Here is a 26,475-nt window from a genome sequence, read left to right on the forward strand (position 1 = left end):
CACATAGGAATAGGTAATATGATGGGGAAAGTGGAGGCCATTAGTGCCCTGGAGTATGGATTCAGTGCCTGTGATGGATGGATCAAGCATCCTGGCGGGGAACCTAAACCACCACTAAACACAAATTGTGTATTCCACACTGTGCTGGGCACTTGATGTGTGTAATTTATTGACATCAGCTCTAGAGGTATGAAACTAGAGCTCAGAGAGGAAAAGGAATGTATCCAGGGTTCTCTAGTTAATAAATGGGGAAACCAGGATGCAAACCTTGTCCGACTGGTTTCCCTCTCTATGCTCCTGAGTTTACTTGATGAATGAATGAGAACTAGTTATCCCCAAAGTGCCCTGTGCTGGAGAGAATCTGGTCCAGTCTGGGGATGATGTCAGGGAGGAGTGCCCTTGGCAGGAAGAGGTGTTCAGCCCTGGAAAGAAGAGGGGATAAGTCATTGTTTATCCCAAGACTTGTCTTTGTCAAATGCTAGTAGAGGCTCTCTGCTCATATACTCAGTTTGTCCTCCCAGCCACCCTGTGAAATTGGTGTCTCATCTCCATTTCACAGAACATGCACTGGGAACTGGGGGGCAGGAGATTAAGTCTGACCAAGGCATGTAGCTGCTACACGGTAATAGTCAGGCTTTGAATTTGGGATTTGAACCTTGTGACTGGAGCAAAATGGTAATGGACTTGAAGTCAACAATTTCTTGAGTTTAAACATGGAACATATTTTCAGGATCCAGAGGGGGCAGTGAACATGTTTAGGTGAAAAGAAATTTTGAAAAGAATTGGACAAACTGGGTTGGGAAGTCAGGGTATGACGGGGAAGGAGGAGATGACTCCTACTCATTTGGTTGGTATTTTGAAGTGCACACGATTCTGGTCCTCCTGGGAGGTTGTAGAAAGATGTGGAGGCAGATGGGGAAGAGGAAGGAGCAAGAGGAAGGGAGAGGGGGGAGCTTGACAAGTAGTTTAACAGCTGCTCCACATAGCCGCAAACTGACTCTGAGAAAAAATGGTTCTATTTATTTGCCGTTTCCGTCCATATATCTTCTCAACAGCATTCATCAATATCTGTCATTTCCCAAGGGGTTTAGGCATGTCTAGCAATTCATTCTGCTGAATTATATTTCAATACGCGGATGGAGGGAGGCCAGATTGCAGATGTTAACTCTGACCTATGCCCAGTGTTGCCTAGACACAGCCAGTACCCATATCCTGGGTGCCCCCACGCAGGCTGCCATTCCAAGCAACACCACTTGGCATCAGATTCTTTTGACCACGTTCTCATTAGAGTGGGCTGTATGTAATACTTGCTGAAAAATTAATTTTAAGTTGTCCTATAAGCCTTTGGTCTCTACAGCTGGAGCTTAGGGCAAAACTATTATGTATTTATTTTGTTTTTTTTAATGTTTATTTATGTATTTTGGGAGAGAGGGAGTGCAAGCAGGGGAGGGGCAGAGAGAGAGAATGCACTCAGCGTAGAGCCCGAAGCTTGGTTTGAACTCATGAACCACGAGATCATGATCTGGGCTGATACCAAGAGTCGGATGCTTAAGTGACTGAGCCACCCAGGCATTGATAAGAATTTGAAATACAGATAATCATCATCAGAATGGAGACATCTTGGTGGTCTAGGTGCAGTGAGGATTTGCTGACCAGGACTGGGTCTCACTGAAGAACAGGAGAGTTTGCTGGACGTTGCTACACCCAGCGATGTGAGTGGTTGTAACAGCAGGAACATTGCAGTTTTGCCAAGGTCTAGCTCATGTATTAGTTCACTTGATCCTAATATCTTCCCTTATTAGAGTTTGCAAGTGGTAATCATGGTGGATGAGAAGAAATATTTGTTCTTTAAGAGCAACTTAAAAGGAAAACAAAAGGAAGGAAAAAGGCTAAATATATTTCTCTGTAAGTATGGATTCAAATTATTCCACTTAAAAATGTACTGTGTAGGGGAACCCGGGTGACTCTGTCTGTTGGGCGTCCAACTTCGGCTCAGGTCGTGATCTCATGGTGCGTGGGTTCAAGCCCTGTGTCGGGCTCTGTGCTGACAGCTCAGAGCCTGGAGCCTACTTCGGTTTCTGTGTCCCCTCCCCCGCTTGTGCGCGCGCTCTCTCTCTCTCTCTCTCTCTCTCTCTCTGTGTCTCTCTCAAAAAGGAATAAACATTAAAAAAATTTAAAAACGTACTATGTGTTGGCATTTTCCCCCTCTATCATAAAGTGACAAGGGTAAGGACGCCTGGGTGGTTCAGTCGGTGGAACGTCTGATTTCAGCTCAGGTCATGTTCTCATGGTTCTCGAGTTCTAGCCCCATATCAGACTCCGGGCTGACAGCTTGAAGCCTCGAGCCTGCTTCGGATTCTCTGTCTCCCTCTCTGTCTGCTCCTCCCCAGCTCTCTCTGTCTCTCTCAAAAATAAACATTAACAAATATTTTATAAAATGGCAAGGGTAACTGTGATTGAGGGTGAAGAGAGCACCTTTGAGTCGTGTTACTATATGGCTTACAACTAAAGTTACTTTTGATTTAAACCTGCAGCTGCAGTTGATTGGCAATGGCAGCTAGAGATGGCTTGTCCAGAGGCTTTGATTTCTGTAGTGCAGACATGGGTGTTGTGTTATTTTTCCATAGTCCCTGGAGCTTTCATGGTATACAACTGGCCTTTAGTGACTCCCTGAAACATGTGTCATGTACTCAGTCTGGGCTTGGTAAACTGTTACCTTCTGCTACCTGCTCTTTCTTCCGGCAGATTTCCTTTTAAAGCATCCCCTTAACTTTCTCACCAGGCCCTTGTGTTTAGTAATGTTGCCCTGCCATATGTTAAATATAGAATGCTGGTGAGGATATTCTACACAGTGAATTTGGGCATCTCGGTTGGATTTGAGTCTTGGAGCAAAACCAAAGTTTAGCGATGACTGCATTGTGCTGTCATTTAGGTTCAGACTTTGATGTCCTTTTGGTGTCCTGTACTTTGTCTACCAGCCTCTCAGAAGACATGCATGGTCTCTCTATTGAGCATTCAGTTGCCTTGTCAATTGGAGATCCCTGTATAGTAGGTGGTGATGTCTTTAAGGACTTAGGGTCAAGGCTGTGCTTTGGACTTTTCTTGTGTGAATGAACAACACTTTTTTTTTTTTTTTCTTTTAAGGCTAGAATAGTAGTTCAGTATAGGAGTCAGTGAACTTCACTCTCTGGTCACAGGTCTGCTGGTTTCTCAAATTATATTTATTTGTGCCATTAAGAAGAATGATTTAGCAGCATTGTCGGTGATGTCTAGGTATAGTTATTCTTTTGCGGTGGGACAAGAAATTGGAAGTCAGTCACCCATGCGAGAGGGAAGATGGAAGGAACCATGTCTCTGTGTTGTAGTAGCAGTGAGCTGAAGATGAATAAAGGGAGGCTATAATTGCCTGTGAGTACGACAGTCGCCGTGATGAGGGAACCAATGTTTAGGAGTGAGCAGTGGAGCAGAGAAGAAGAACGCCTTGATGATGATGGAGTATACTTGAGGACAGAGGCTGCTGACTCATGCATTCTCCCGGATTCGGCCAGTGACTTCTCCTGACCTTTGACCCTTCTCCATTTCTAAAGTTGGGAGTGCTCTGGGAAAAACTCATTTCCTCTGACTTGCAAATGATTCCAAGGGGTTAAGTTATTTAAGTGTAATTTGCAAGAGCAGGTGCTAATGTGGTGTAATGGGGATACCTTCTGAACAGCAAAAAGGACCCTATTTTTTCTTGGGAAGGCGAATGGTTTCAGCCAAGTAAGTGAGGGTTGTTTTGTGTGTGTGTGTGTGTGTGTGTGTGTGTGTGTGTGTGTGTGTGTGTAAATATACATTATAAAATTTACCATTTTAACCATTTTTAAGTGGTCTGCGGTGTTAAGTACATTCACAATGTTGTGCAACTGTCCCTGCCATCCATGTCCAGAACTTTGTCCTTTTCCCGACCTGAAACTCTGTACCCATTAAATAGTTAGTCTCCATTACCTCTCTCCCAGCCCCCAGTATCCACGGTTATACTTTCTGTCTCAATGAAATTGACCATTCCAGGAACCTCATAGAAGTGGAATCATACAATATTTGTCCCTTTGTGCCTGACTGATTTCATTTAGCATGTCATCAAGGTTCACCCATGTGTAGCATGTGTCAGAATTTCCTTCCTTCTTAAGGCTGAATCTTATTCCATTGTACGTATATAATACAGTGTTCTGTTTACGTGTTCGCCTTTCAGTGGATGTTTGGGTTGTTTCCATCTTTTGGCTCTTGTGAAGAATACGACTATGAACTTGCTATACACATATCTGTTCAAGTCCCTGCTTTTAGTTCTTTTCTGTGTATACCCAGAGGTGGAATTAAGCAAGGGGAGTTTTAGTAGGAGATGGGGAGGGTAACATTTTGGGATGTCCCTCTCCTGCTGAAGTGGTGCATGTGAACTTCAGGGAGCCTTCTTGGAGAGCTTCAGTAGATGCTCAGGTCAGCAGCAGGATGGTAGCCCACATGGAAAGATAAAGAATGAAAGAGCCGAATGTGTGGCCCCGTCTGCCTGCTCCTGGCACCAGCATGGTGGTCACCTACCCTTGTTCTTTTTGTCCCCAGCTCCTTTACCCCTGGATCGCCACCCCCATTCTCCTTCCCTCCCTCTCATGGCTCCCCCCAGGTCACCAAAACCCTTGAGAGCCACACAGCTGCTGCCTCAGCTTCCTTTTGTTCCTGGTTGGTGCCTTAGAGGGATAAACAAACTTTTTCAGAGTTTTATGTATAACTGAGCACCGGAAGCCATATCTAAAGACTGCTTTGTTAGTAGTTACTAGCTCTTATTTTCCCTTTGATGGCTTGTTTGTAGTCCAAGAGAAATAACCCAAAATGTAAGACTGTGGACTGACGGCTAAATCTATGTTGCACTTCAGGTGATAAGGAACTTTTTTACTGGAAGCTTTTAAATCTAGTCAGGTACCATTATTCCCTGATGATAAAGTAGTTCTCCAGAGGCTATATTTAATTCTTTATATAGCCATTCTGCTAAAATTATTGCTGACCTGGTATTTTCCTACTTCAGAGGGATACTTGAAGCTTTGGGGTGCTTTGCAAGCATGTATTTCATGTTTGAAAGCATGCGTTTATGGAAGTCTTCTTGTTTCTTGGGATTCAGGGTGGAAACAAAGGAAAACACTCTCCAGTAAAGAGACCGTATGTAGCCTAGATAGAACCGAAGTACATTCTGGGTGTAGGCTTGGTAATCTACTTATTTTAATATATTATCTCAAAAGACTGCACACCTTCCACTGTGTTAAGTAGAGATCCAGTGACCAGAACAATAACAATAACAATAACCAATGTAAAAACCTCATTCAAGTAACTCATACCTCTGTGGGTGAAGCCTGACAAGTGCTTACATTGTTCTGGCCAATTGATCTCAGCTTTATTATGGACCTCTATTTATTGCCTCTAAATTTCTAGTTATGCCAGTAGAATATATGTAATAAATGTTATAATGAACATACCAGAATTTTTAAAATGTGTTTCCAAAGAGCACAGGGCCAATCACAGTTCCAGTTGTAACAAGCAAGCTCGGTTTGGTATTAAAATCAAGCGGCCAGATTGGTAGGCAAGCTCACCTCTCATACAAGAAATTAGGAATGGTATTATCCATTAATTTCCACCCTGCGCAGCTGAATAATGCAGCTGACAGATGCTAATTTTCTTAAATTGTAGGCAGCAAATGATGCATGAATACAACAGCAACACACTTTTTAGAGGCTCTTGGTAGTCATCAAAAAGCGAATTTATATAAAGTTTGATGTAGCCACTATCAAGTATGGCATGATGTTAGTGCCTTCTAATGACTGTCTTAAATCCATCTGTTGTCCTCTTTTCCCTATTAACGCTAATGGGGGTCTAGGCAGGAATAAAAACCTCCCATGTGCTGTGCTAACAGACCATTCAATTTATAACATTCATGTGATTCCTAAGGATAACACTCATGCAAGAATAATGACATCTAAAATTTAACCAGTGACAGGATTATAAATATTTTATTTCATATGTGTATAAGTGTTTCCTAATTTAATTATTTTTCTCCAGTGGCTTAATACAAGTTTATTTCTTGCCCACCTTATAATCTGCTGTGTCTTGGGTAGCGTTTTGTGTTTCTTATTTTTGAGGCTGATATTATTAAATGGCCATTATATAATGTTTTTTCTTTTCAGATTTTAGCATCACCCCGTAAGTGATTTTACAGCTGAGGAAACTGAGGGTTGGAGAAGTTCATGATTAAGTGATGGAATTGCTTTTGGGGGTCAGAGTTGGCACTCAGTAATCTGACCATAGAATCAACCACAACTAGAGTAATTTTTACCATTATTGGCAAAATTTATTGTTTTATGTCCTATTGGATTTGAAGATTGTATGAGATTAATACGTGGACTAAATTGAAAAATTTAGTTCAAACTGAATTCAAAAACTGATGAGTTACTGCACATCAAAATGTCTCCTTTGGGTTTGGGTCTGTTGATGTAATAAAAAGATCGAAGCCTGACAGAGAGTCTCTCCTTGACCAAAGTCTAGCCAGGCTCCTCTGAGCCCTCCTTCTCAACTAGGCTTCAACCTTAACCAATAAAGACATGAACAGACAGTAGCACAGGTTGAAGGTCAAGGTGATATCCTTAGGATGACCCTAGTCCTCTTAAAGTGCCTGCCGGAGAAAACTCAAGACTGTCAAAATTTTTGTTTGTTTGTTTGGGCTAACAGATAGGGTCTCTGTCTCTCAGCCTGCGTGGGAGGATAGAATCTGAATTTTCAATATTTGCCAGCTGGCAGACAGAGTTGGCCTGATCGCAGTTACACTGACTAACCCTTTGTAATTTTTCACTTCCCTGACTCGACTGAGCCCCTGCTGGCTCCCTGCCCCACTCCTTAATTCTTCTCTGAAAACACTCAGTTATTGTGTTCAAATGGAAGGTGAGTTCAGTTCACACTGGGCTCTTTTTTCCTGTTGAGTAGTTACTACTGATTAAAATCTGTCCTTACCACTTGAACATCACGCCTTGTTTTTCTTTGACAAGGCACACATCTGGCCTTGCTACCTACATGAGACTGACATATGGTACGGTAGCGTAAAAAATGTACGTGGTAGTGGTAGACAGAGTGACTTACGAGGAGGGGAGCACACGGGGGTCCCGTTAGCAGGGGTTTCTGCTTGCTTTCAAGTGCCCTTTGAGATCTAACAAAATTGAAGGGTTTGGAGCACGCTTCCGAGTCTGTGGAGGGAAGGGAGGCGGTTCAGCTTGCCTGTGCCCCTCCCACCTGAAGCGTGCCTGGGTTCACCTAGCAGGGATCCTAGCGTGTGAATTTCCTACATTGAGGATTTATTCGAGAACTCTCCCTGCTTCCGTTCTGTTCACCCAGTGGCACAAAGGGAAACTTTGCCGGTCACAGCTGCCATGACTTTCATACTGGGACCCTGTATGTGTCCTCATGGTTCCTTTTGGCTCTTTGCTTCCCCACCCAGACCCACCAGAGATTTCCTATCGTCAGCAGAGCCTCCCTGATGTGGCCCCAGCAGGGGAAGGAATATACTCCTGGCTACTTGGCCATATTAGATTAGGGAGCACATATTTTGATAGGAATCATTAAAAGCAATGTTATATATCATGTTCAGAAAGTAATAGAGAATAATTTACCAAAACACCTATACCAGCCAGCGTTAGCTTAACTTAATATTTGCCACATTCTTCAGCTGTATTAACAAAATTAAATATTAAATTTATTAAAACCACAAGTGAAAACTTAGTTCTTTAAACTTTTAAGTTCAACTCATGACCCCATTATCACCTGTGTATGATTTTTAAAACAATAAAAATATTAGAGCATACTCCTCCCTGGACCCATTCCCCATTTTCCCTGCCAGAGATTACTACAATTCCAAATTGGCTGTTTATCCTTTCCATAAAGAGATACTCTTCTTGATTTTAATATTATTTAATATTTTTCTTTTTTTGCAGTCTAAGAACTCATTGCCCTGTTTTGTTGCTAGGGTGGTAGGAGATGATGTTGATGGAATTAACAAAGTTCTCATGATAATCTGAGTAGTGATAGTAGTATATTGACTATTTCCAATGCCCCAGGTTGAGTGCATTCAATGCATTATCTCATTTAATCCAGTCTGCTACCATTTCTCATCTTTTCCGAAAAGGGGGCTGGCTGTGTGCCCTCTCTGGGTGTTAGAGTTCAGATAATATTCCCTAGTACACCATAGGGTTGTTAAGATGTTGGAAGTGCCTGGCATACAGTAAGGCCTCAATGGATTTTTAGCTATTATGCTATGCTGCGAATGAAATTAAAGAAAACAATTTGTTTAGTTTTATTCTTAGCATTTTAGAATGCTTGATTCAATTTCTTGATCAAGCATGGGTCAAATAGTGTAGTTTGTCTGAATTTCAGGCAACAAACATTTATTGAGCACTTACTAAGTGCCAGGTACTGTGCCTGGTAGTGAGGATATAGAAATAAATACATACTTTTTTCTTCTTGAGGGTTATAGGGAGATAGTCTAACAATTATTTCCTAAAAGAAAAAGAAAAGGACTGATTTATAAAATTTTTCAGTGAACTGAAATGTTTGCATTGTAAGTTTTTCTATTGCTAATTAAGTTCTTCAACTGTTTTTGTATCTACCCTTAGTTTATTTTTGTGTTTTTTTTTTTAAACGAAGCACCTGGGGCAGAGCTGTGGTGAGGCCATAGTAGGTTTTCTCCATCATGTAAACCTGGACATAACGTAGCTTCTCTACCTCCTACCAGGATTCTTTTCTGAAATATGAACAAAGAAAATATAAAACCAAATATAGGAAAAGAAATAGAAGGGATTGGAAGAAAAAAAATCCACGGGTTCTGATTATGGAGGTTGGTACATTATTAACAAATGATGTCTTTCAAATAGAGTTATTTCTCTCTTAAATCATTTATTCATGTAATACTGATCTTAATATTCTTAAATGTAGTCTCTGGTTTTATTATCCTTCTTTATTAATGTCCTGCCTTTGGGTCTAAAGGGGACAGATTGCCCAAAGCCCCTCATACTTCAGCTTTTAGTTCATGTTTTAAAATAAGACTAGGAAAAAAAATAAAAAATCTGGACTTTAAATCTGTGGTCTATCTTGTCTGAAAATGCACCTGAATGTTTTTGAGGTGGTGACCAGAATCACAGAGGGTAATTATGTTTGAATTTTCAGTGGTAGAGTTTGTGCTTTAATTAATGGGTGTTTGCCATATTTATTTGTTTGGAAAAGTTTATAATCTCTTATGTGGGGACAAAAATCAGTATGATCCCCTTTTTGCAAGAAAATACAGGTTGCAGAAAGAAAGCCTGGCAGAAGATCACTGAAATGTTGATAGTGGTTTTCCCTGGTGCGATTTTAGATGACTTTTTTCCTTTATATTTACGTTACCTATTTGTGAGTGAAAAGAAACCAAATCCACGTGAAAATGATACTTACCATTTTTACTACTGTTTGGACTATATAGCTAACGTTTACTGAGCGCTTTAGTTAAAAAATTCTTTGATGCCCTCAACAATAGTCAACCGCATTCTCTCCATTTTAGAGACAGAAAAACCAAGTCCAGGAGAGGTTGACTAACGTCTTCTCTGTTGTCACTGAGGCAAGATCGGGATCTCAGAAGCAGATCTCATTTTCTGTAGGGTGTGCTTTCACTATATAATGGTGCAAAAGAGAAATTTTGGCAAAGTAAGTGTTTCCTTTGCCATTAAGATACACATTTCTGGGGTGCCTGGGTGGCTCAGCTGGTTGGGCATCCAGCTTGGGCTCAGGTCATGATCTCACAGTTTGAGTTCGAGCCCCGCATCAGGCTCTGTGCTGGCAGCTCAGAGCCTGGAGCCTGCTTCAGATTCTGTGTCGCTCTCCCTCTCTGCTCCTCCCCTGCTTGCAGTCTGTCTCTTTCTCTCTCCAAAATAAGTAGCATTAAAAAAAAAGATACACATTTGTGAGAGTACTTGAATTCAAGAGTTAGACCTCGTAGCATGGACAGTGATGGCAGCTGCAGCTCACTACTGTACTTGGATAGTGCTGGTAGTTACCATGCACACTGCTAGTAAATCACTTTATTTTTTTTTTAATTTTTTTTTTTTAACGTTTATTTATTTTTGAGACAGAGAGAGACAGAGCATGAACGGGGGAGGGTCAGAGAGAGAGGGAGACACAGAATCTGAAGCAGGCTCCAGGCTCTGAGCTGTCAGCACAGAGCCCGACGCGGGGCTTGAACTCACGGACCGCGAGATCATGACCTGAGCCAAAGTCGGAGACGCTTAACCGACTGAGCCACCCAGGCGCCCCAGTAAATCACTTTATATTGCAACACTTATTAACCAGTGGGATAGGCTTGTGGGGTGCATGCCTGAGGAAGAGAGTGAGGCTCTACTACGAGGAACAGATCTGCCGGGGAAAATCACATATTGTCTCGGCTGCAGGGCCAACAGCCACATGTGATGCATTCTTCCATGTATCTGAGAGGTATGTGGCTGGAATGCCGATCCTCCCCTCCCCAGTCCTTGGATGAGGTTCTCCACGTTGCCTGCCATCCTTTCTTTGTGCCTGTTTGTTGTTTGAGAAAGACGTGCCCATTTGTTCTTTTATCGTTCTGTGGATATTTCATGAGCACCTACTATGGCCAGTCGTTGTGCATGTATTAGGGTGAAACGGATAAAAATCAATCATGGTTTCTACTTTAACTGAGCTCCATTACTGTGTGAATATTAACATCCATCCTAACTTCCTAAAGTCAAGAAGCCTTATTTCTTGGGGCACCTGGGTGGCTCGGTTGGTTAAGTGTCTGACTCTTGGTTTTAGCTCAGGTCATGATCTCACGGCTTCATGGGTTTGAGCCCCATATTGGGCTCTGTGCTGGCAGCCCAGAGACTGCTTGGAATTCTCTCTCTCCCTTCCTTCACTCATGCTGTCTCTGTCTCTCTCAAAGTAAATAAATAAATGCTAAAAAAAAAAAAAAAAAAAATAGGAGTCTTATTTCTTGGGTGTTGATAACTAGTCCAGTCCTTGTGGTGAGGAAGTAAGGCAATGTAAATTGGTTCAACTGTTTGACTTTTAAAGGCATACCAATACATTAGAGTTCAAGGTTGATGTAAATTGCTCAGTGAACCTAGACTGACATTGATGTCCTGATTTATGCAGATGAATACCATGTGTGTCCTGTGGACATGGTTGGATGACCATCAGTTCTTCAGACAGAGGAGCTTTGAGAAAGAGGCACCAGCCCCATTTCACCTTGACAGAATTCCAACTCTTTGTTTTGTTGACCATGATCTCCATTTTGTTGACTTTTTTCTGGTTGATTTTGAGATCAGTTTTTCGTAGTAGATATTGAAAAAGTCCTTGTTTGAACGTGCTTATGTTTCCTTCTGTGATGCTGAGAATGTTTTATGGGTTTATATGCATCCTTGGCAAGTTCCTATGGCATGGGCAGAAGTAACAAGGGGCTTTATCCTGTGCTGGCCAAAAGGTACAGATGCTGGAGGGGAGGAGGTTTACTTGGGTTTATGTGGGAAATCAGGGTCACAACTTGCCCCTGGATCTCCTGACTTAATTAAAACAGCATTACCCTTGTTGCTGTTAATAAATGTAAGGAGTGTGACAGCAGCAGGTTAGAAGGATGGCCAAGAAGGGACTTGCCCTTGCCACAGAATTACTGATGTTTTGCCTGCCGCTTACACTGTCTTGTTTCACCCCCATAGGGCGGTACCTGCTTCCAAACCCCGTGGCAGGGCAGGCCTGGGCCACCTCGGCGGAGACGTCCAACCTCGTGCGCATGCGCAGCCAGGCCTTGGGCCAGTCTGCGCCCTCGCTCACCGCCAGCCTGGTGAGTGTCCTCTGCCTCTTTATGCAGAGCATCGGGTGATACCGTCTCTCCACCTCCCTGGGGACTATTTTAAGTTTATTGAGTTTAACTAGGTTTGAACTTACAACCACATTTAACGTTAAGCACAGATTTGGCAATGTGCAATATTTTGCTCTGAGTGTGCTAATTTTTTCCAAGGCTTGTCTCCATCCCTCCTGCCTAATCTTTACCGTTTGTTTCTACTTGACTGTCTCCCCTCTTCCCTCAAAAGAAATGAAAATATTTGTGAGATTTTTGTCTTAAATGCCTTATTTGAAAATAATTCCAAACTTACTAAAAGTTGCAAGAATATGAAAAATCAGTAGAACATGGTGGGTCCTTACCTTGATTCAGCTATTAATCTCTTGCCAAATTCGCTTTATCTTCCTTGTATATATGTCGATGTAGATATATACCTATGTGTGTATATGCATATATATGTCCACACACTCAGATAATTTTTTGAACTGTTTGGGAGTAAACTGTATGTATTATGGCCATTTGTTATCACAGTTACGAACAGTGGCAAATTTATGGCTGCCATAAGCCTTTTATGTATGCTCCATTCTGTATTTCAGTTTAATCAATTGGCACGATAATGTCCTGTATGGCATTTTTCTTCAGCCTCCAGTATAGGATTCAGTCTGGGGTCATATATTGTATTTAATTGTCATATCTATTCAGTCTCTATCAATCTGGAAGGTTGCCACAGCCTTCCTTTGCCTTTTATGACACAGACATTTTTGAAGACTATAGTTCTCCCAATGAAAAAAAATGTAATGTTTCTCATATTACACGTGTTTGATATGTGTAATGTTTCCTCTTGGGGAAAGTCACATTTTGCATTCCAGGCCAGAATAGGACATGGGTGGTGATGTTTCCTTTCAGGGCTTGCCTCATGCAGGCCCCCGAAGTCAGTCTGCCCTTCATTGTGATGTTAATTTTGCCACCCCCCCTCCCCCGCCCCCATCATGGCAGTGTTTAATTTCTCCACCGTGGTTTGATTTTTTCCTCTTGCAAACGATAAGCATTCTGTAGAGAGATAGATTTCAGGCCATGTGAACGTATTTGGTCAAAAATTTCCCCTAGATTTCTCATCCATTGGTGACACCTGTTTGTTTGTATGTTTGTTTGTTTGGTTTTGGTAGTGATTGAAAATGGTGATTATTCCAACCTCAGCACTTGATCCGCATTTACCACTTGGCAGGTGGCACCCATATTTGTATATATGTTAGTTTGGACTCCTGAATTTTTTTTCCAGTGTTTTCAGTGTTCATCTTTATTTTCTTTAAAAAAATTTTTTTTTTCTTTTTTTACTGTTTATTTTGAAGAGAGAGACAGAGACAGAGACAGAGCCTGAGCAGGGGAGGGACAAAGAGAGGGAGAGATACACAGAAATCAAAGTAGGCTCCAGGCTCCGGGCTGTCAGCACAGAGTCCAACGTGGGGCTTGAACTGAAGATCCATGAAATCATGACCTGAGCCCATCAGATGCTTAGCTGACTGAGCTGCCTAGGTGCCCTTCATCTTTATTTTCAATCACAATGCTTACTAGAATTTTTTTTTTCTCCTGGGTGTATTACTTCTCTACTTCAACCTTTGGCACAGCCTAGAAGTCTGTACAAGTTACTTTTGCTCTGGTGGTAGAGTTGTATGGTATGGGAATAGGTTTTTAAACATGTTTTACTGATGATAATGCAAATAATAAATGAGTGCATTGCGGTGCCTTGTAATCTTATGCATTGGTAATGAATAAGTTGGATATTTGAGAATTATTCAGTAATCAGGGAGATTTGATTTAGGTTGAGATTCTAGTCTTGCTTTTGCCATTAGGTAGCTGTATAAACTTGGGCAGATCACTTACTTTCTCAGATTTTATCAACTCAGCTGTACCTGCAAGATGAAAAGAGGTATTGAATCAGTCTCTGGAATTCAACTTCGGGATTCCCTGATTTTGCTTCTAGAATAATAAAGATTATGAACATAGTGAATAGTTATCCCTAAAAAAGTGTCTTTCAGAAAATTTATGACTTCAAAATTGACTATGATTTTCAAATCAAAGTTCATCTTTTTCCTCTCATGAAAATTTGGAGACTTATATTTAAAGGTATGTTTACAACGATAGTAGTTAGCATTTGCCTTCATTCCATCCCCAAGTTCAATTTTAGTTTTTCTTCTTGGGCAATTATATTAAAAGCTTATTTTACTGAAAGTGTTTACTTTTTAAGGAAAGAGGGAAATTCCTCAGAATTAGTGGTTTAAAAAAATTTTTTTTAATATTTATTGTTTTGAGAGAGAGAGCGAGAGCGAGCGAGCAAGCAGGGTAGGAGCAGAGAGAGAAGGAGACACAGAATCCTAAGCAGGATCCAGGCTCCAAGCTGTCAGCACAGCGCCCAACTCAAATCCACAGGGCTCTAACCCATCCGCAAACCGAGAGATTGTGACCTGAGCTGAAGTTGGACGCTTAACCAACTGAGCCACCCAGGTGTCCCAGTGATTTTTTTTAAACAGAAGTGTTTTTTGGTCACTGCAATATTACTCTTAACACTTAGTTAGTAATCCTGTATGTTTATTGCCAAGTAAATTATTCTGATTAAAAAGCACTGTTAAAGGGAATATATCTTACGTAATACTGGTAGTCACATAGTCAGAAACAGAAACTGATTCATTCATTCTTAAAACACATGTCAGGTGACCTAAGGCTTGGGAATAAGATAAAAAGATAAAGAGAGCTATTAATAGAAAATACAAAAGAGTACTCTCTAAAATCTGTCTGATGAGATTCTTAGCAAAGTGTCATTAAATTACTGGCTTATCTGCCCTGCAAGTTTTTCCACTGTTTGCTTGAGAGCAAAACTAGAAAAAGTGCTAAAATACCATCGAGAGCAAACTTAAAATAGTACCTGGCACATAACAAGTCTCAAATGTTAGCAGTGTAATTACTTCTGTTGCTAACCTATTATGGGTAAGCTTGAGTACAGAAGCCAGACTATGGTTAACCATTTATGCCGGACAGTGAAAGTTTAAAATGTAACTTTCATCATATCTTTCCTTTAGAGGTTTCATTGCTTCCTGATTATAGTTTAAGGAAAACTGTTTGCGGGCTGTTTGACCAAGTCATCTCCCCTTGCACCCGCCCTCCTGTTCCACTGTTGAAAGAGCAGTGACAGCTGGAGGAGAGCTGCCAGGCAGAGTACCATCTTATTTTCCTCATAGTTCTGCGATCTGCCCACATTTCTGGCCATATTGCTGATTTCGGTATGTCACTCAGTCCAGGTTAATGACTTTTTTGGCTTTGGATACCCTTTGCAGAACCATTACGGTTAATCTGTTTGCTGTTTCTTGGATTGGATGACATCTAAATTATCTTCCTGATTACAACTATCTATCTCTGTAGTGATAGAGAATGATGCTCCGGAGGTGGAAATGTCCACTTACTAGAACTTACTTTTTCCTTTTTCCTTTTTTCCCTTTTCCTTCTCAAAAAGTGATGTTTAGCGTGGTGCACTGAACAGTACAATGTGCTTCACCCTGATCCTCTTTCCAGGCCACTATCCTCAATCCCCTTGCCACCTCCCTCCCCGCTCCCCCATCTCAGAGCCCCCCACCCCATCTCAGGGCTATAAATCACCCTTCCTCCTGACTCTTGTTTACCATTGTGCACATTGGTTTTAGTTCTTTGTGTTGGTCCCTAATACCCGCTGCTAGACTGCAGGCTCCTTGAGGGCAGAATTCCTGTCTCCTCTGAATCTGGACCTCACTGCTCCTGGCACAACTCCTTGCATGTGGGAAGCATTCAATAAATATGGTTGATGGAACAAATAATTATTCCCACAAAGTGACAGATGGCTTTAGTTGCAAGGCAAGAGTGATGTTGCAATTCTGTGTGCTGGAACGGGTGGCCTAATAAGACCATCCATCTAAATACCTCTTTGTTTTTGTCGTTCTGTGTGTTACATTTGCCGTTAGCCTTGAAGTCCATGTAATGAGCCAAATTCCATGTAGTTTCACACCAGCCACTCAAAAAATAGGGTGACCCAGTTCGTCAAGAGAGGATCACTGTCCACATTCAAGAAAATGTGGTTAATATGCTTGTAAGGAGACCTCATATGGTCCCGTTGATTTCACTGTTTTGTGGGTCCATGGAAGAAGTAAGTTGAAGCAATGTGTGTCGTCAAGTGTGGAAAAATTGGAAAAACTGGAATCCAAGTGATTTATGTCCAAATGACAGCACTGCACTTGATAAAACAGAATTTCCTGTTCAACACAACAATAAACATTTCTGAAAAGTACATACTCTCAACCTGAGAGGTATTGATATGTTAGTAAGATATAAATGAAGGCCTCGTGGTTTGGTAGGTATGAATTTTAGTAAATGCATGACCTATAGTGATTTAAATGCCATAGGCACGCTTGAGGGTAATGCTAACTACCTTCTCAAGGAGGAGATTAATTCCTAGCCTGAAGTATCTAGTTTTCCTTGGCAATGCTAAATGTAGTTGTGCTCCCTCTCCCAGACACATTGGGCATTTCAGATAAATGGCATGTTGCCAATTCATCCTAAGTAGCCTGGTAGCTGGCAGGATACATGCTTAGCCAGTGTCCGCCTGCTGGGACACCAGCCGGGAGTGCTGATGAAGTGTCAGATGTATACTTCATATACATTAATCTGAAGAGGGGAAAACTCATTTCCCCATTTGCTTCTTCCATCTTTCTGTCCCTCCCCACACACATGGGTAGTTTATCAAAGAAGTCAGAGTTGTCAAAAGCAGGGGGATTTATACAGATGCTGCTTTCTGGCAAGAAAGATGGAAATTTCAAGAGACAAAAGCAGGACCAGTGGTAACTTATTTTTCTGTAGGAAAATAAGGTTGTAAGCCTTGGTGATTACAGTTTAAAAATAATATATGTGGCCCTCAAATGAAATCCTCACTTCTTTTGTACTTTGGAGTAATGGACAGATGGTAGAAACATGGTAAAAACTAGTTTACAGTGTTTTTCCCCTGTTTTCTGTTTGATTTGAATCTTGAGCCTCCTCTGCTCATGCCCGTAATACATTTTCTCTTGTTGAGGTCTTCCTTGGCCATGTTGTTTGAAACAGTTCCCCCACATTGCATGCTGGACACTCTGATTTACTCCTTAGCTTTATTCCCATTCAGTATGCTACACGATTGGCTTATCTTATTACATATCTATTAACTACTCTAATGAAAAATTAATGAGAGTAAAGAGATTTTCTGTTTTCCCAGCTGTCTTCCCAGGACGTAGAATAGTGCTGGCACATAGTAGGTGCCCACTGAGGACTTGAAGAATGCAGAAGCGAAAATATTTCCTTTCTGTATGTTTTCAATGCCCTAGAATGGGTTGTTGGTTTTTTTGTTTGTTTGTTTGTGTGCTCATTTTTAATCTGTGATAAACTTTTTAGGCTTATGTTATTTTTTTGTATTTATTTATTTATTAAACTTTAAAAAAATGTTCATTTATTTTGAGAGAGGGGGTGGGGAAGGTCAGAGAGAGAGGACAGAGAGAATTCCAAGCAGGCTCTGTACTGTCAGTGCACAGCCCGATGCAGGGCTTGAACCCATGAACTGTGAGATCATGACCTGAGCTGAATCCAAGAGTTGGATGCTCAACGGACTGAGCCACCCAGGTGCCCCAGGTTTATACTGTTTAGCCTAATCAAGAAGCTCTTCAAGCCAGAGAGCAGTTAACCATGGAAAGGACATTCAGGAAGTAGACTTTAGTGGTTAAGTTGGAAAAAGGGAATGAGGGGGGAAAGCAGAGTGGTTAAGAGATCATCTCCACTCTCTAGTCCTTAATAGCTGTGTAAGCCTTGGTTTCCTCATCTGTGAAGAGAGGCTAATGGTTGTAACCTCCTCAGGTTATTGTGAGGATTACATGAGCCAACTCATGGGCAGTCCTTTGTCTGGTGCCTGTCACTTAGGAAATGCTGATGTTGGTCTACCTGGGGTTGATCAGAAAGATGTTTCCTTGGGGTTGTCAGGCTTAGATGAGTGGTATTATCAGCAAGGAGGGAAATGAGCCCTTTCTCTCAGATCACCTGATAATGAGCCATAGTGTAACCTTTTTGTCCCTCTTGCATGTTGGTGAACCAGCTTGTTTCTTTCTTGCTCATTTTCACTTAGTATTCATCAACAGGACAACCTGGGAGAAGATACTTGCTAGAATAGCTAACGGTTTTGAAAGAGGGAAGTGCTTTCAGATAATGCTCTTCAACTCTTACTGTTAGGTTCAGTGGTATAATTTTATGTTTCTTCAGTGACCCTTTTTTTGACATAGTATCCATTTCTTTTAATGAAAAAATTACATTTCATGATGTACTATGAATATTAAGACAAAACTATTTAAACTGTAATAGATTCAAAGAGGGTTGATGAATATTCATCTTTTCCATTTGCAAAAATGCATTATGAAGAGTCAGGGAAAATTCACTAAATGTATGCAAAAGTGCATTTTTCCTTTTTAATTCATTCACAATGCACTGGCATAATGTCAGCATTTATTTAGAGTACGGACTTTATTTGCAGTCATTTAATATTATATCAATACTTCATTAGCCTTATAGCTCAAAAACAAAAACCTGAGCTGAAGTCCAATTAGTTAACTCCGAGAGAGGATCTGTTAAATATTGATGGAGGAACAATTTGAATGCCCTTGGATAGATTGCTTAACAAAAGTTGTAGAATACAACTATGAGTTAGCATTTCTTCTTACCCACTGTGACTCAATAATTTAAAGGCTGGATAATACTTGAATGTGTGGATTTCTCAAAATTTCTCCCTTTAGGTTATTTCCAAGTTTTTCCTATTGCAGATAATGGTGCTGAACAGGCTTTTAATAAGTCCTGGTTCACCTCTAATTACGTTTCCAGGGTAACTTCTTGGAGTAGAATCGCTGTGGCAAAGGATGTGAGCATTATGAAAGTTCTCTGTACTTCTGCTAAATATTGTTTCTATGAACACTGTCCAGACTTATGCATTCATATATTGAGGAAGTGCATTTCACTACACCCTGGCCAGCAGTCAACATTGTCATGTTAAAAAAAAAAAAAGAACTTCGCTTGTTTATTTGAAAAATAACTATTGTAAATTTGTCAGGTTTTTAGTGAAGTTGATAAGGTTATTTGGCATGTTGAACTCTTACATCAAAGCCTCTGGATAAAGCAAATGTGACGTTAGGCTTATCCTTGCTTCTTCCTGTAACTTCCTTCCATTCCCTAAATCAGCTTACCATACCAACTGTTGGTAACCTGTGTTGCTCTTGGGATATAAGAACTCCTGAGTGTGATTACAGTGTATGTGGCTGAAGGCATTATTCCATAGTTCAGAATTTTTTTCATCTGGAAAGTAGTAATCTCAATTGTGAAATAGTGCCTTCAGCTGTGGACATTATAATCAGAGTCTCAAGAGTGCTTATATTCCAGGAGTAATACATCTCCGAGTTATTACCCTCTGAGCTAGGTTCTGTTTATAGTGAAGGGATGAATTTTCATAACTCAGTGCTGAAATAGCAGTAGGGAGCCCTGAGCAGATTATTATAGGTCAGGCCTAATCCATGAAGATAAATCTCATTATAGGCTCACCTGGGCCCATCCACAGAGTGGCTGGTTTAACAGGAGTCTATAAATCAAAGATCAGATTAAAATTGAACTATAAAATCCTTGTTATAATCCAACTCCTGTCCCCGTGAAGAGATACTCTAAATGTGTCTCCTTACTCTAAACGTGCTGGGGTACTCTGAGAATAATTAGCAGAAAAACATATATTGAGTGTGTTGTGATTCAGTCTATTAATGAGTGAAAAACTACTTATTTTGTCAGGTGGAGAGGCAGGGTTTTTTTTTTCTAAAATGAAATTGCAGCCAGAAGTAGGCACTTGAAACTTCTCCTCTTAGTTTTCTCTTCCTTACATTTTCAAAGATTAAAAAATAGCCATGACTTTGTGTGTATGTTATCCTTCCTGGGAAGGACGGGATGGATGCCTGCTGAAGCACCTCTCTATGTGGGTGTGACTGGACAGACTGGTCAAGTGTGGACTTCCTGTTATCAAAGTCATTTGAGTGGCAGTGTGATGAATGGTGCCCATAAATATCTTGTGGAATTTCAAGAGTCAGAAGGCGTGCCCTGTTTTAATTACTTAACATCATACAGGGGATTTAAATGAATTTATAACAGTAATACCATATAAATGTTTAGATATCATTGTGTGTGTATGTTAAAGCTTAAGTTTCATTTATTACCCACTTACCCAACTAGTATACCTGTTTAGGAGTTCGTTAACCTGTTCATTATGAGATGATCCAGAGAATGCCAAGTCTTGGCATCTCAGCTGTCTTCTCTGCACTGTAATTTTTAGCACCAAGGGCACTGCCTTATATATATTTAGTGCTTAGATGATAGTTGTTTATTCATAAATGTTTAGGTCTGTAATTGTAAGAATTGAGAGTTTTCCGAGGCTCCTGTAGTTCTGCTTCCTGGAGCCTGGACTAGTTGAATTGCTAGGCTCTCAATGATTTGAATGGGCCCTGTGTCTCGGGAAATGACTGAGATAGAGGGGGTCAAGCAGTTCTGGCTGCCATCATGGAAGTGTCCGTTGGTGCACTGGTGGATAGATGCTGCTCTGGTGAATTCCTGGTGTGACACAGCTTGTGCTCTTGATCCCCTGATAAAATATCAGCCCCTGACATTGCTGTCTCATTGTCTCATTGTCACAAAGATTCTGCAACCCTGGAAAAACCCCAACAAGCTCATAGCAATTAGACAGTGGTTTCTGAGAGAGAAGGTATTGGGATGTAACATTTCCTTTCTTGGGAAAAAATGTAAAGTTATCATTTTACTTAATAGACTTCTTAGGAGACTTTGGTTATTGGGGCTCTGGAAAAGCTTGCATGTCTTGATACTTTTCCTGCTGTATTTTTTAGATATATTTTGGTGGTTAGTGGAATGAGTGGTATTGGTGAATACATTTATTTTTTGTTCATTGACACCTGAAGTATCAATCTAGTGTTGGATTCCAAATCTGTGTGTATTTTGTTATGCTCATTTATCAGTTAATTGACTATTAATGGAGTTCTTATACAATTGGTATTAAAACCTACATAAAAAAAAAAAAAAAAAAAAGGAGAGAAGAGGAAGGAAAGCTTCCAAATACTTCTATGAGGCCAGCATTACCCTCATGTTCAAAAAATAGCAAACAACATTCAGCAATACGTTAAAAGGATTATCACCATGATCAAATGGGATTTGTTTCTGGGTTGCAAGGATGGTTGAATATTTGCAAATCAATCACTATAATACAGTACATCAACAAAACAAAGGATAAAAAGTAAATGATCATCTTGACAGATGTAGCAAAAGCATTCAACCAAATTCAACCTCCGTTTATGGTAAAAACTTTAAACAAAGTGGGTTTAAAGGAAACATACTTGAACACAATGAAGGCCATGTGTGAAAAACTCACAGCTCACATCATACTCAGTGGTGAAAAAAACTGAGACCTTTTCCCATAAGGTCAGGAACAAGACAAGGATATCTACTCTCACCACTTTTATTATATATAGTACCAGAAGTCCTAGCTACAACAAGCAAACAGGAAAAAGAAATGAGGCATCCATATTAGTAAGGAAGAAGGTAGCTGTCATTGTTTGCACATGACATGATAATGCACACAGAAAATTCTGAAGACTTCACCAAAAAACTTTTAGAAGAAATAAATGAGTTCAGCAAAGTTGCAGGATACAAAATTAATGCCCGGATATTGGTATAATTTTTATACACTAATAACAGAGTAGCAGAAAGGGGAATTGAGAAAACAGTGCTATTTACATTTGCACCAAAAAGAACAGAATACCTAGGAATAGACTTAACTATAGAGGTGAAAACCATAAAATATTGATAAAAGAAATTGAAGACAAACAAATGGAAAGATACTTCACAGATTGGAAGAAATAATATTGTTAAAATGTCTGTACTCCCCAAAGCAATCTACAGATACAACACAATCCCTGTGAAAATACCAACAGCACATTTCATAGTACTGGAACAAGTCACAGTAACATTTGAGTAGGACCACGAAACACCCCACACAACCAAAGCAGTCTTGAGAAAGAAGAACAAAACTGGAGATGTCACAATTCCAGATTTCAAGATATACTACAAAGCTGTAGTAATCAAAACCATATGGTACTGGCACACAAATGGACACATAGACGAGTGTAACAGTATAAAAAGCCCAGAAATAAACCCATAATTATATGGTCAATTCATCTCAGACAAGAGAGGTAAGAATTTATAATGGGGAAGACAGTCTCTTCAACAAATGGTGCTGAGAAATTTGCACCACTTTCTAACATCATACACAAAAATAAACTCAACATGAGTTACAGACCTAAATGTGAGACCCCACACTGTAAAAATTCTGGAATAGAACACATGTCATGTCGCTGACCTGGGCAATAGCAACATTTTTCTTGATATGTCTCCTGAGGCAAGGGAAACAAAAGCAGAAACAAACCATTGGGACTCTATCAAAATAAAGCGTTTTTGTACAATGAAGGAAATCATTGGCAAAACTAAAAGGCAGCCTGTTGAATGTGAAAAGATATTTGCAAAGGACTTATCTAATAAATGGTTAATATCCAAGATCCCTAAAGAACTTAACAACTCAACACCAACAAAACACAAATAATGTGATTAAAAATGAGCAGGGGGTCTGAATAGACATTTTTCTAAAGAAGATGTACAGATGGCCAACAGACAGATAAAACATGCTCAATATCATCACTAATCATTAGGGAAATGCAAATCAAAACCACATGAGATATCACCTTATACCTGACAGAATGGTTAAAATCAAAAGCACAAAAAACCCACAAAATATTGGTGTGGATGTGAAGAAAAAGGAACCCTCCTGCGCTGTTGGTAGGAATGTAAATTGGTATGGCCACTGTGGAGAACCATACGGAGGTTCCTCAAAAAATTAAAAACAGAAATACCCTATGATTCAGTAATTCCACTACTGGATATTTATTCACAGGAAACGAAAGCACCAATACAAAAAGATATATGCACCCCAATGTTTATTGCAGCATTATTTACAATAGCCAAGATATGGAAGCAACCCAAATGTCCATTACTAGGTGAATGGGTAAAGGAGACGTGGTGTCCACACACAAACACATACATAAGTGTGCGTGTGCACACACATAGTGGAGTATTACTCAGCCAAAAAAGGGATGACATCTTTCCATTTGTGACAGTGTGGATGCAGCTAGAGGGTATTATGCAAAGTGAAATAGAAGGAAGGGGATGGCAGGATGGGCAACATGGGTGAAGGAGATATAGGCTTCGAGTTATGGAACGAATAAGTCATGTAAATAAAAGGCACAGCATATAGTTGATCTTATAGTTGATAACAGTGTCATAGTATTTTGTGGCGACAGATGGTTGCTACACTTGTGGTGAGCATAGCAAAATGTATTGAGAAATTGAATCACTATGTTGTACACCTGAAGCTAAGGTAAAATTGTTTGTCAACTGTACTGAAATAAATAAATAAAACGTACCTGATAAAGATGTGATGCGTCATCATTTTTAAGGAGCTTCAAAGCTAGTTGAAATGAGACTTGAGAGAAACCAGCAAAGTGGAAGGAAATAATGTGTTGGATAGTGTGCAGTTTTGAGAATTTGTAGATCTGGAAGAAGGATGTGGGCTACAGGGCTCTAGCAAGGATCGTCAGGCAAGCCTCAAGGTGTAGTGGAATTAAGTATGTAATGAAACAGGCTGGGAGTGGTAGATAAAAATGGACAGTGTGGTGTGAACAATGTTGTTTTTTCTTAGTACAGTGTTTCTAGAATAGTCACAGAAGCAAAGGACCACATGAAGAGCCAGAGGCTTATGGCTGTGAGTGACAGAATGGTTTCTGACTTAATGTGGATCTTGAAAGACCACTGCTGTCTGTCTGTTAGTAAGAAGAATGTCCTGTTTACTTAGAAGATCTCCCAGCTGCAAAGTCTGTTATCTGAAGGTATTTTAGTCAAAAGGAAATAATTCTTAATTTTTGTTGGATTCCATGGCTAGACGGTAATAATGGCTTTCTGGATTGTATCTTTTCTTTGTGATCTGGTACTATTAATTTGTTTTTAAACAAAGAATGGGACACTGTGCAATTTCAACTCAGCTATTTGTGATGTAAATACTTCATTGTTCAGGGCTCTTGTTTGTATACGTGAATGTCTTTTTTGTTTTTAATTTTTTGAAATGTTTATTTTTTTTTGAGAGACAGAGGCAGAGCGTGAGTGGGAGAGGAGCAGAGAGAGACACACAGAATCCGAAGCAGGCTCCAGGTTCCAGGCTCTGAGCTGTCAGCACAGAGCCTGATGGGGAGCTTGAACTCACGAACCATGAGATCATGACCTGAGCCAAAGTCGAATGCTTAACTGACTAAGCCATCCAGGCCCCCCCCCCCCCTTTTTTTATTCTTAGACATAAGCAGTGATAACTTTGAGCCTCTTCTTTTTACACAGCTCTGATCAAAATGTTCTTAATTAAACTTTTAAAAACTTCTTTCTTTCCCCTATTTTCTGGAAAACATCTTTTGACAGATTCAGGTGATGGAAAGTCATGAGTTTCTCATCTTTAAGTGCTTCTAAGGTTTGGTGAAACAACTTTGGCAGTAGTGAACCATCTTCCATTTCCCAAGGACATCATGTTCCTAGTCTCATGCCCATCCTTGTTCTGGAAAGAGGATAACTGTGTATCTTCTTTTTTTTTTGCCTGACCAATACAGCTCTGTACACATACAATGTCTCTTCCGGGAAGCCTTCCCTGACATCTCTCCCCACCCCAGCCTTCTCTGAATTGTGCATATCTAAAAACAAAACATTTATCACATGGGACTATAAGGGTGTTTTTGCTTATCTTCCCCTCCTAACCTCTTTTGTCCCCAAGTGGTCTGATTACTGAAAGGGCCAGGATAATGATCTATAGTTGATAAACAAGTGAGCCTAGAGTATTCATGGGATGGCCTCTTAGAAATAACACTCAATGAAATATGAAATTGATATTAGGTGTGTCCATAGCACCTTTTTACATTTTAATTGACCTTCAAGAGACTTGTTTCTGAAAATGAATTCTGGAATTGGAGAATCTATGGATAGTATATACCTTAGGTCACCCCTTTTCCCTTGCCTAGAGAGATGGAGCACTGCAGTGGCCTTTATCTAAATGGTGTTCCTTTTTTACAAGCCCTTGATTTGGAATTTAATTCCTGTAAACAGTTAAGAGGAATGCTTAAGAGCATGAGCTCCAGAGCCAGGCTGCCTAGGTTGGAATCTGGACTTGAGTACTTAATAGTTGTGTCCCTTTGACCAAGGAGCATAACCTCCCTGTGACTCTGAAAAATGGGAATATTAATGGTGCCTATTTTTTTGTGGTTGTTGCTGACATCAGGAAGCACATGAGAAGAGCACAGTGATGTTAACTGGTACCATTTTGTTCAAGAGGAGTAAGCTCACGTATTTATTAAACCAGGGAACTTAAGTTTTATTAAATGCATGCCTGAAGTTTATGATTTAAGGAATTGATGAAAGTGGTCTTGCAAAGATAAGGTTGTCTCTGATTATTTTCAGACAGCTGTAGGCCTACTCTCTTTTCTATAGGATAGTTTATAATACATGAAGCTTGTTTGAAATTAAAAGTTAAGAAAAAGTGTAAACTGGTATTTTTAACAGGAAGTAAACTTTTAGGGATGATATCCTGAAACAAAAGTAGAAAGGCAACCAAAAAAAAAAAAAAAAAAAGGAAACCCCAACTACTTTTTTTTTTTTTTTCATTTCCCTCATTAGATTACAGAAAAGGCTTATCAGGATCTTGGTCTTCAAGAGTCTTATTTTTTATCAAATACATAAGTTGCTTTCTTTTGAGTTGACACTTTGTATACTACTTACCACAGTGCCCTTGTATCCAGGCCTTTGAAATAGCAACATCTATTTGAATGTACTGTTAATTTTGCCTTCATTTTTTGCCATGGCCAAATTTCGCTATCATTTATGAAGTTGTAACAGAGAGCCTGCCTTTGGGATTCTAACATTTTTGCTGGCTCACACTGTCAGTGAAGCATTTTTGAGCGCACCTCCCTACTATATGAATATATTTTAAAATTATTTACATGTACTTAGAGGAGGTATTAAAAAAATCATCAACCTGTGAATCTTTACTAGGAAGCTGTTGGAACATTTCCTGTAGGGTTTTAGCAGGGGTCTGGAGGCAGCTCTGTTTGCCAACTTTAACCATATAGCTGTCATATCACAGAGAAGTACGGGGAGTCCTCGGATAGGTAATGGGTAAGGTGGAGTTTATGTGGAGTGCCTGAGGCAGTGACTATTGGCTAACTTGTGAGGAAGTATTTTAGCCATCAGAAATAGTGTGTATCTGCTGAGCATCAGCCTGAATGTCAACTTAGGAAATGTACTAAAATCCCCAAAAAAGAAGAAACACAGAAAACGGCATCCAGTACTCTTACATTTTCCCCCTAAACCCAAATGGGTTATATTGTGTA

At 40.1% G+C, this 26,475-nt stretch overlaps 1 protein-coding gene across 2 annotated transcripts in view; it reads left to right on the plus strand.

Moving 5' to 3' along the window:
- MAST4 (microtubule associated serine/threonine kinase family member 4) overlaps positions 1–26,475 on the plus strand; it is a 563,401-nt gene that overhangs the window by 161,666 nt on the left and 375,260 nt on the right. For both annotated transcript variants that reach the window (XM_042940435.1, XM_042940432.1), the window contains exon 3: positions 11,757–11,881. In XM_042940435.1, coding sequence (XP_042796369.1) covers positions 11,757–11,881 — 125 coding nt within the window. The remainder of the gene's footprint in view (positions 1–11,756; positions 11,882–26,475) is intronic.

This window comes from Panthera leo, chromosome A1 (assembly GCF_018350215.1).
Source record: "Panthera leo isolate Ple1 chromosome A1, P.leo_Ple1_pat1.1, whole genome shotgun sequence".
Taxonomy (NCBI): domain Eukaryota; kingdom Metazoa; phylum Chordata; class Mammalia; order Carnivora; family Felidae; genus Panthera; species Panthera leo.